Below are 11,997 nucleotides of genomic sequence, written 5' to 3'. Positions count from 1 at the left end.
AAGCCCTGAATACTTGTTTGTTTAATTTTCATGTTAAATTCTGTTTTAAATTTCTAGTTCCAGACTTTCAGACCTGACTCTCTCGAAAAAGCGTGTGCGCGATCTGACTTGTGTGTGTAGTCTGCACACTGTTTCTATCATAAATACTTTGTGTGGTAGAAAGAACATGCACGTGTCTTTTTGGTGCACTTACATCATTTATATATCCAGTCCCAGAACAACAAAGGTGATAATTACACTTATTAGAAGACACATGCACAACTCTTATTATGCACTGCTGCTCAAGATCTGCCTTACATTCAGCTTCTCCCGCTATTTTCTACATAATACGACTCCTTCTCACAGACACGGTTTTTTTTGCCTCATACTTAACCACCGTTCTCTCCACATGCACCATAATTTGTTCCTAACTGTCAGTTTCACTTACACGCACCATAACTTCCTAACTACCAGTCCCTTCTTTTTTAGTCAGCTGTCTCACACGAACAACTTTACCAAGGTGATAATTGTGTAGTGTGGATACTTTTTGGCCTTGCAAACCTGCACTGCAACCAGAAGCAACACATTATTTATTTATTTTGCAATGATTTCCTTATAATAAACAGTGAATATTGTGAGATTTATGGATACATCTTTATTTTGGAGAAAACCAGCAGGAAAACCAGTACACTAGAATAGCAAAGTGGTAGCTAAGAGACTTAGCAACCAGGCATGCTTGCAGGGAATTAATTAATTATTATTTTATAATGTAATTATAGTTCTCATTTTGCTGTTATATGTTCCTGCATTACATCTGACTTGCTGGAGCCCTTGCCTCACAGATTGACGTAATTAAAACCAAAGCCTCCATCTGTACCTCAGGCATTTTTCCATAGTTTGTTTACGTCTCTTACATAAAAAAGTGAGTTTTGGCTCACACGCTCTTTCTTTCTGTCTTGTTTAAGAGCAGACAGAGCACAAGTTTGCTTTTTTTATCGCCTGAGGAATAACATACTGAAACTGAGTCCCCAGGTGTGAATAACACAGGTAGCTCCTTACACCGGTGACCCAGCACAGAACCAAGATGTGTAAATTTGAAAACTGAACCGTGGCTGAAGCATTCACTGCTTATTTAGGGACATTTTACACGTTTCTTTCTAAACTACTAAGGTTTTCCTTCCTGTGTGTGTGGTAGCTGCTTCTTCTTTCTTTTTTGTGTGTTGAACTGCCAAATCCAGGGTGAAATTAATGCTTCAGCTCAACAAGCCTGATGAGTCACAATGCAAAGTTGACCACCTTGCAATTTTGGGCCTCTTGTACGTAGCTGTAAAGTGGCCAATCACAATCAAAAGAGTTATGCAGGAGAAAAAAGCAAAAGAACACTTGAGGTGATGACTCATGTAAAAATGATCAAAGTCTCCTGATTTTTCAGCATGAATGTTTCTATTAAGCTTCCAGTCGTGTCAGTGTATCTGGGCTGCTCTTTTGTTCCAGAAAATGCCATTCAGGCCTTTGGAAACGGATCGGATGTGAAAACGGGGGCCAGTCAGCCTGGAGTGTCCAGTCCAGCAACGGACAACCATAGCCCACACTTGGCAACCACTGCCCCGGGCATCGCTATGGAAACAGAGCAGAACATTCTGCGGGCACAGATACCTACTCAGGTGAGACGAGAGGGAAGACTGAAAATATGATGTACGGCCTTCTCCAAACACACGCGCTAATGGAGACGGCCTCTCCAAGAGTCGGGTCATAAAGCCACAGATATCTTTAATTGTTTGTTTTAACTTAGTGGGAGCGACAGATGGATGAGATGTCACGATCTGAGGGGACAGACCGTGCGGGGGGTGGACCCAGGTGCGAACACAAGAGAGTAGACCGGAGTAAACTTAAACTGAAAGCGAGCCTTTATTGTGGCTGATGACAGGTCTCAACACAAAGCAGAAACACCGTGACTAAACTGAACCTAAACTAAACTGGGAAACAGATACTGATAAACTAAGGAGACTCAGAAAACCATGACGATGATGTACAGACTGACCGGGAGGACATGGGGGGTAGGAACACAGACGACACGACACAGACTACATGAAACACAGAGACTAAATACACATGAGGGATGATCAGGGGAAGTGGCCACACATGGGAGCACAGCTGACACACATGAACCTAACGACAGGAGAGGTGAAACTAAATACACTGACATTGAATACAGACTTTCAAAGTAAAACAGGAAACATGGAGATTAGACATGACATGAACTAAACGTAACCACGCAGACATGACGCATGAACCAGGGAGACTTAGTACAGGGGGAGACAACAAGACTAAACAGCAATCTAGAAATTAACTAGGTGAACTAAGCTAAGGCACAAATAAATACAAAAGATACATAAAACTCAAACACTGGGTCGCTCGACCCAGGACCATGACATGAGATGAGATTTACACAGTCTGGATAATTTACACAGCACCGGGTCACAGAGAAGTTGAGAAGAGAGTTTATATGGCATCTCGTACAGAAAATTCACTTCTTTATTTGAGCATCTAAATTCTAGGTGTCCTCAGTGGGTCAAGAAGCATCAAGAACAAAAATCAAGAAGCTTTTCTTTGCCTTTTAAACTCACTTGTGTGCTTGCTTTTACTTAGTAAATACCAGAATCTCTGGAAAAACTGCCCCTTTCCCCTATATGCCTGAAATTTGGCTGCTAAATGGTAAATGGTCTGTATTCACACACTGGTGGAGGCAGCTACAGTTGTAGCCACAGCTGCCCTGGGGCAGACTGACAGAAGAGAGGCTGCCATATCGCGCCATCGGCCCTTCTGTCCATCACCAGTAGGCGGTAGGTGAAGTGTCTTGCCCAAGGACACAATGACCGAGACTGTCCTTCCGATTACAAGGCGAACTCGCAACTCTTGAGCCACAATCTCCCCAATAGTATTTGGCACTGAGTAAAGATATTTTTAATGTCTAAATATGAAGTTTTGCAGGAAATATGAGCCCAATAAAAGATAAAGCATGCTCATGCTGTGGTTTCTATATTATATGTGCTTTATATCCTGTGACAAGCTATTATTGACTCATTAAGTCAATACACTGACCGGGCTCTCCAGCTCAGCGGAGACTAACCAGGGGGTACGAGTGAACTAAAGCATCTTTAACATTTGCTTTAACTTTATTGATTGCAGTGTTGTCATTAGATCGATTGAGCACATAGCCAAGCAAAAAGCAAAACAAAAGAACACATGGAGAGTAAGTGATATAAATTGATTTAAACAAAGGTAAACAAATGAAACTGGAGCACAAAATACCAAACCTACGGATGACACAGTGAGCAAAAAGTAATGTGAATCAAAGTATCTATACGTAAATAATTATGTTCTTAAAATATGTCAAAAAGACATTTTTTGAAATGTAATGTTGTTCAGGAATTAGTAAAAAATAATAATAATTTGCCACCCAAACAAAATGAAACTCAGAAAGTGCAAGAACATGTCAGATTAAAGCAAACATTTGGTTAATTGTTAATTCTTTGTTGATACATTTTTCACTTTCACATAGATAAAAACATTTATAAGCATTAATCCTGACAAACAGGTCAGCCATGGTGAAAAAAAAGGAAAGTAAAGTTAATAAGACTAAAAAAATCAACTGGTAAAATCATCATTTAGTAAACACAATAACACATGAAGTATTACAAAATGTCCTTGATTATTTAACAAAAACTGAGGGAAAAATACAAAAGCAGTGCGTGGAAATCTAAGTACACCTTTACTGTTTCCATAGGAGTTAAAGGGAGTAAGTAGCAGCCAGTGCTGCTAATCAAATGCACTTGATTAATTCCACTCACCACTTTTTACTCTCCAAGTGTTTCCACAGAAACGCAGCGTGTCATTGAATTTTTCTATTCCCGCTCCCTAATCTGTTTTTCCTATCTTGCTACGCTTTCTTTATTTTCTCTTTCCCCCCTCACCCCCTAACCATTTGAGTGACAGCATTGGTCTTGGAGAAGCATTGTTCATTCTCTACTCATCTCGTGCTCTACAGCCCTCAGTTAGCATGTCAGATGTTTCCAATTAAATTTTCAATTCAATTCAATTTTATTTATATAGCGCGAAATCACAACAAAAGTCGCCTCAAGGCGCTTCATAGATACAGAGAAAAAACCAACAATCATATGACCCCCTATGAGCAAGCACTTTGGCGACAGTGGGAAGGAAAAACTCCCTTTTAACAGGAAGAAACCTCTGGCAGAACCAGGCTCAGGGAGGGGCGGGGCCATCTGCTGAATGTGGAAGTTTGTGACAGTAAAACTAGAAAAAGACTGAACAAGTACAAATTATGAACACAGCACAGGTTAGGTTTGCAAAGTTGCATCTGAAGAAACCACAGAGGAGATGTATATACAGGAAAAACACCTCGTGCCATCAGTAAAGCACGGTGGTGGAGTGGGTGTGATTTGGGTTTATTTTGCAGCCGTATAGTAAGACCTGAACTGCTCTGAATGCTAAGGTTAGTTAAATTTATAGCTAAACATTGGTCCAAATTTGGTCATGCAACAAGACAATGACACCGAGCATAGCAGCAAATCTGCAAAAGAATAGCTGAGAAAGAAAAAGATGTTGCAATGTCAAAGACTTCACCCTGTTTGGTGTGCTATTGTGGGAAGTAGCAACGAAGATTAGGCCAAAATCCCTCTGCAATCATTAATGGGGCCTCTGCATATATAATATATAGTTATACGACTTTTTTTTTACAAAACATTTGACTAATTTGAACAATAAAAACACATTTTAATTTAACTTAATTGTTAATGTAACATTTACTGATACTTAGTTAATCATATTCCACTAAAACAGGAACTTTTGAGTTACAGTAAATGCTTCGTCAGTAGGACACTTTACATTACTAGGACTCCTTCACTGACAGTTTGACTGTTATTTGACTTATTCAAGCAGATTTTGGGGGTTTAGTTTTTGTTGAATAAACAGTAACAGTGTCATATGTCCTGTGCTGTTTTTCTTAGATTGTATTCAGACAATTTCAGAACATGCTAAGGACCAGCTGATTTTTATTATGTCCTAATATGTGAAACTTAAAGTTGAAGGATATCATGACTGAATCACTGTATGTTTTTTAAAGACTTATGAGTTTAAAAAAGTCTGTAGATACCCATTGTTGTTTTTACATACCAACTGTACAGCACACAAACACAGCAAAATCAGCAGAATGACTTTCCAGCTCTAGAAATCCGACCATCCAAGGATCACATAACTGTGAGGTTTGAGTTGTCGCTGGCTTTGGAGTGTCCAGGATGGTTTTCTTTTCGTGCTGTGTGTACACCATCAGCTTGAACATACAGAAACTGCTTCTTCATTCACACCATTACCAGGTTCTGTAAACCCCATTAACAAAGCCCATACAATGCAGTCATAAAGCAAACAACTACTGAATTCTGTTGGACATAAATTTTAATGTGAACAGCCTGTTTTGCATTAAACATGCACACAGTATTGCAGATTTTAATAATGAGGAGAAATTTATAAATTATGTGATTTACATCAGGGAAAAGAAATTTGTTCCATGCATTATGCTCCAAATGGGAACCCAAAAAAATAATGCTGATAACATAATTGACAGTCTGGCAACAGATATAAATAAACTTGACAAGCTAAGTAGGCCACTTACTTAGTTCCAGGGGAAAAGCTGCAGAAAAATGGCCAAAAACCAAATGATATCTTTTTGCCCCGAGTCCTCTGAACGGTGTGCCCCACATGCAATTGTTTCAACAGTCTGTATCATCCTTTCACCACAGCAGAGCTAACAGTACGGTAAAGAGACTCTGTTGAACATAAACGTTTTGTCACCCGATAGTCGAATGTCAAATGAGGTTTGGATAACATACGACTGACTTGACACCAGTCAGAGTTAATTGAATCTGTAAATTAATTCTGGGCAGCTGCCTCAGAGTCATAACAGCAGATATGACCAAACAATATCCTGTCACATTGTTTTTAAACTGTCAAGCAATACAGCTCCAGTCTTTAGTACCTCACAAATGAGGTACGAGAGGTAGGAGTGGGGGGGAAACACCCATTTCTAATTAAATATTTTGATTGACGCATTTTCATCCTGTTTGTTTGTTTGATTAAATTCAAAATGCTCATTTTCAAGCAGGAAGTTGTGATTTCATTATCCAATTTCTTTTTAATACATAGTTTCATACATATTGGTGACACAGTTTATCTGTTATAAGCTCACTAATGACCTGATGGATGTTGAAAGGTTAAAACTTGTTTAATTTAAATGTAATAGTATTTTACCCCAAGATGAGTTATTTGTTTGAGGGTCACGGTGGGGCTTGGATTTAATGTGTGCTGACATAAGGCTGGATATTCGTGGATCGGGTGCCGAGTATATCACAGGGCTAACGCAGAGAGACAGACACACGCTCACATTTCCACCCACAGCCAATTTAGAATCACCAATCAGCCTAACATGCATGTCTGTGGACTGTGGGAGGAAGCCGGAGGGAACCCACACAAGCTCAAGGAGAATATCAAGAGAATGAAGGGGAAAAAATGATGATGATGATTGAAGAGTTTACTCTGAATACATCTGCAGCCAAAAAAAAGCTTCTCTTGCTGTGAAATTGCATCATGTTGATAAGTGGCTATGTCCTTGGCTTTGCTTATCTTATTTTTCAACTGTGGATGCGGAAAATTCGGCCATTATAACCACATAGTTGGTCATAAAATCGCTGAAGATATGTTTCAACAGATTTTGTTGTATTCCTGTTAAACATAAATGGATGTTTCAGACACAGGTTTACATGTTTTCTTTCAGGTAAATGAGAACGACAGATTGTGGGACGATGACGGAGACTCCACTCTTCCCTCTCCGGGCCTTTTGGACCACGGAGCTGAGCCCGTCTGCCTCTCCATGCCGCTGCTCAGCTTGGGCTTGCTGTTCCTCCTGCTCTCCAGTCTGTAAGAGGCCTCGGTTTGCCCGGCCTCCAAAGACAAATGTCAAGATCCAAGGGGGAGGGGTTGGGGCACCAGATGAAAAAAACACAACCTAAAAACAGCCATTTTCTATGTGTCACGTGACGGTGAGGGAAAGGGTCAGCCTCGTCTTACCCTACTCCCCTCTCCCTTTCTGTCACAAAAATCACTTAATCTCTATTTGTGAATCATGACTGAGAGCAGATGTGTTGTGCAGCCCACACACTTGCAAAGACCACCTGAGTGTGTACCACTACAGTGCCATGGGAGGGGGGAGGGGCTCAAGAGGAAGTACACAACTCATTTCCTGCTTCACACCTGCCCAAACATAAACTTTTCCACACAACACACACACACACATACATACAAGCAGACTTCACTTCATCTGAAAATAACATCCAAACGGTGAAAACGAGCGAGATCAGAAGGTGTACAGCAAAAGACACTGATGACCCAGTGCAGGAAAACTCTTAAATATATACATATGAAACAGCACAATTTCTTTTCTTTTCTTTTGTTCTTGAACATTCCTTGGTGTAAAAGAAAAATACTCAATGTTAAGACTTTTCTCGCAGATGAACTGTGATGACGTGTTACACGAAATTTAAGCTGGAGTGTGTGTGTGTGTGTGTGTGTGTGTGTGTGTGCGCGTGTGTGTGTGTGCTCAGCTTCGCTCTTTATTTCTTCGAAACGCACATTTTAAATTTCAAACTGTTGTTTTGCTACCTGGGATGTTAGATGGAAGCACATCGAGTCAAATCGCAGTGAAAATTCTTTGATCGTTGTCGTGCTCCATGTTTCAGGTATGAAGAGTTCATTTCCAAAACAAAGAATATATAAATATATATAAATATATCTAAAATACGAAATTTAAGTTTAAAATTTAACATTCAAAGAAGATAGAAGTGTATTATGTCATCAAACAAGGACCTACTTTAATGTACTTTGTACATGTTTTTTCAAATGGTGGATACCTCACTTTGGAAGGGGACTCTTCATATAGTCATTCATTAAGCTTTAAGTGTGAAGGCCTACAAAATATCTTGGATCTGTTCCTTTTATAGAACTTTAAAAAAGGCACAATCATGTGAAGTGGAAAGAGGTTGAGACAAGTTTATATTTTTTCAAAAGTAAGTGGACTTTGTTGCAGAAAATGCAGATGTGTATTGACAAGTTTGGGACCATTCATGCTTTGCTGGTAAAGAGGGATACGGTTGGCTTTAGTCGGTGCACAGTTGAATGGATGGTTGGATGCATCCGTCTTTGTGGGATGGAAGCAGTAACTCGCCTGCTACCTGCAGGGAATCTACGTTCAGCGTGGGACGGTGAAGAATTTGCACTGTAAAAGCACAGTTCTGCGTGGTGGAGCGGACATGTCTACAGGAGGCGCTCGAGAAATATATTGTGGGGTGTAGGGACAACCTTCAGTACTGCCATAGAATACAGTTTATTCACCTGCATTGTTAAACAATGCTGATTTTTACACAATGAAAATCAGCTGCGATGAGGAAATGATGGACCTAAGAAACTCCAGATAAGGACGTTCTACTGGGCGAATTCTACGAGGACACAAGTGATGCTCATGTCATTTAATTGTGTTTTAACAGGTGTGGGGAAACAGTTGTACTATCTTAAAGAACCAGTTCACTCAAATCACAAATATTCTCACTCTCAAAAATATCACATGGATATATAGAAGACCGCTTTAGTGGAAATAGTGCAGCCCATTTATGTGCACTTACATGGAAAGCTTAAAGCAGGGAGAGCACACATCCCTGCCCTTTAGGTGTGTAGGTTTCAATAGCCAGAAGGTGGGGAGGAGCTGCAGTGGAGGTGTGTTGCAAAGCGGCTTGCAGAGGCACTGCAGCCAGGATTACTAGCTGAGCTCGACTTAGTGGTCTGCCAGAACTAATGCGATGCTCGGTTTTGGTTTTATTTTTGCAGCTTTTAGAAGAGAATACTTACTGGTCGGTTCATTATGGATACCTGTCAAAATCCATTTCAATCCAGTATAACAGCTCTGCGATAACTCTACTTTTACAAACATGTCTTCATTTTCTGTTTTTCTAGATGTTTTCAAAAACGTTTACTGTGAGAGTAAAAGAGTGCTGGGTGAAATATCTGCATTACATTTAAAAGTATATCTAGTATAGTCTGGCCCTTGGAAGACGTTTTAATTTAAATTACATATAATTGTCATTTAGGGATATTGTGGCACTTAAGGGAAATGTGTTTATAAGCTAAATACTTCACTGCATTTACCAGCTGGTCGGTATGTTTGCCAGTTGTTTACAGCCGAGCAGTTAGGGTACAAAGACTTTAGAAGGCAGTTTCTGGTAAAGGTCAGCTCAAACAGAAAAGGCTTAAAAGCTCGTGCACAGTCATCAGACATTTCTCTCCCCAATATGCTAAACATTGTGTTGCCGACAGCAGTTTCAAAGAAAGATATAGGTACTCAAACTGTACTACAGTGGATTTATTAATGGTTAAAAAACTATTTGCTGCTTTTACTGACTTCTTAAAGATGAACTAGAAGCCAAAAATATCTTATAGATGGGCAGATCTCACAGAGCATGTCAATTGGCGCTTTAGCAGCTTTGGATTCACTGAGAAGAACCCTCCCATGGATTGTGAATAAGCAGTATATAAATGGATTTTGGTAAAGCTGCCCTGCAGCCCTTTCCCTAAAGACAGGTAGTCAAACTGTCAGTGAAGGAGTCCTAGTAATGTAAAGTGTCCTACTGAGGAAGCATTTACTGTAACTCAAAAGTTCGTTTTAGTGGAATATGATTAACTAAGTATCAGTAAATGTTACATTAACAATTAAGTTAAATTAAAATGTGTTTTTATTGTTCAAATTAGTCAAATGTTTTGTAAAAAAAAAGTCGTATAACTATATATTATATATGCAGAGGCCCCATTAATGAATTCAGTGCAAATGGAGCAACAAACAGAAAATGTATGGTGTTGTTTTAATCTGGGATTATCCACAGTAACTAATGACGACTAACTGCTGATGGAAGGACACATTCCTGTGGAGTTTGCAGAGGATAAAAAGATGTGTGCCCAGTGCTCACACATGAAATCACTTCTGCATTCAAGTGGTGTGTTTGTTTTGTCGTTTGGGTGAACTGGCGCTTTTGTTTTCGCATAAGAAAAATCACCTTCATCTATGTACGTTTCGACACATCAGCGAGTCCGAGGGCTCCCGTTGGTTTGCACAAAGCCTCTGTCTCATATCACGATGTGTCACCAGCTGAGCGCCCTGTTTTGATTTGTCCTGTGTTTTATCAGTCAGCGTGCATCGCGGTGCCGTGAGGTGACCGACCAACCTGCTCCCTGTTCGTCTGCGCTGGCAGAATCCCTGATGTGACATGTGTCACTTCCAGAAATAAAGATGACATTGTAAATGGAGGTGAATTCTGACCACTTTCTTGTAAAAGGGGGGAGAGACTTTTTTTTCACCTGTCTAGAAATTTCTGGGTCCCTTGACAAGATGTGACTGTTGACCTCGATCTGAGTTCAGCTCTCTGTATTCCCCCTTAGCATCCAGTTAAACATCCATGTTTCATCACACACAGGGCGTGATTTGTAAAGATGTTATAGTACAGTGTATATACTACATGGTGAATACCATATATATGATGTCTATAAAATTCATACCTTGAGTAAAAATAAAAAAGGATTTTATCCAAAGTTTTGCTTTTGATATGTCAGAGAAAATCACCAAGGAGTTAATTCTGACATGAAAACTTTACAAAGCACAACTTTGAGCCCAAACTTGAGCATCAGGAAACTTTAATAAATGAGACCCCTGGTGTAAATAAACCTAGAGCAAATTGGTGTTTCTTCTAAACTACTCTATACCTTAAGGCTATAATGCAAGGATGTGTTTGTGAGGCGGCTGAGGTGAGGCACACTGCAGCTGGAAATAGCCACAGAAACACTCGATGCTGTGGTTTTTGGAAAATCAGCAATCCACACACACAAAAAAAGCCTGACAGTAGCCAAATATAACTAGAAATCACCTCACAACTTTTGAAAGTTGCTGTTTGGCTAAAGAAAAAGACTTTAGCCCATCATCCTTCCAAATTGAGACTCCAGCTGCACGTGTGCGCCACCTGTGCTTTGCATATTGCGGCTGTAATTGGCGCCGTTCTCCATGTTTTGGGTCAACAGCTATGTGGGACAGACCTCCTGCTGTCCCACATACTGGAGCTGTTAGTTCTGTGGCTGCTGCTGCTGCTGCTGCTAGTGCTGAAGGCTGATAAAAAGCTAAAAATCTGACCACCAACGGGCAGCTAAGTACTGCACGACGTCCTAAACTGACTTCTGAAGTTCAGAAACAAATATCTGCAAGAGTGTTTACTGACTTGTGACACTTTATGGCTACTTAAACTCAACTTTAGAATTATTACATTTAAAGAGATCAAAATAGGCTCAAAACAAACTAAATGCTAAGTGAACAAAGAGATTCTCTTAAATCGGAGGTCAGCAAGCTGTTTTTGTTGCCACTGGACCATAAAATCCATAATGAAACATCAAAATAGTCAAAATCTTGCTTCTGTTGAGGTCACTGATTACTTTAATATACATGGTCAACTCAGTGACTATAAGGTGCTCAGGACCTGTGGCTGCAAAACGAGTCCAAACCATTACTTCTCTCCTACTGTGTTGAAAATTACCGTAGGATGTTTGTGCTGATATGCTGTGTTTTCACCAAATGTGGTGCAATGCATGTTGACCGAACATCTCTACTTTTGAAGTACTTGAGATACTTGAGGTACTTGAAGTAAACTGTGTTGGCAGATTCTTTTTAAAGATGAGAGTGTTTCTCCTTGCCATATTTCAAAAATAAGCCATACTTGAACATGAACTTTAACATGTAACGTGCTAACTGAGGCCTGTAGAGTCTGAGATGTAAGTTTGGGGGTTTTGCAGTTTCTGAGCGTTGCACAGTCTGAGCTCAGGATGAAGATCTAGTGAAGATTGGAGCGTTGTGCTGACGCAAAC

General features: G+C 40.0%; 1 protein-coding gene across 1 annotated transcript in view; it reads left to right on the top strand.

Annotated features, from left to right (window-relative positions):
• gfra4a (GDNF family receptor alpha 4a) overlaps positions 1 to 7,847 on the top strand; it is a 151,662-nt gene extending 143,815 nt beyond the window's left edge. Inside the window, exons 7-8 of the mRNA XM_005728669.1 lie at positions 1,474 to 1,643; positions 6,827 to 7,847. Of these exons, the coding sequence (XP_005728726.1) occupies positions 1,474 to 1,643; positions 6,827 to 6,973 (317 nt within the window). The 3' untranslated portion in view covers positions 6,974 to 7,847. The remainder of the gene's footprint in view (positions 1 to 1,473; positions 1,644 to 6,826) is intronic.
• The last annotated feature ends 4,150 nt before the right edge of the window (positions 7,848 to 11,997 follow it).

The sequence above is a fragment of the Pundamilia nyererei genome, unplaced genomic scaffold (genome assembly GCF_000239375.1).
Source record: "Pundamilia nyererei isolate P.nyererei 1_Seehausen unplaced genomic scaffold, PunNye1.0 scaffold00029, whole genome shotgun sequence".
NCBI classification, from domain to species: Eukaryota; Metazoa; Chordata; class Actinopteri; order Cichliformes; family Cichlidae; genus Pundamilia; species Pundamilia nyererei.
The sequence above is the reverse complement of the archived record's forward strand: the minus strand, read 5'-3'. Positions and strand labels throughout refer to the sequence as shown.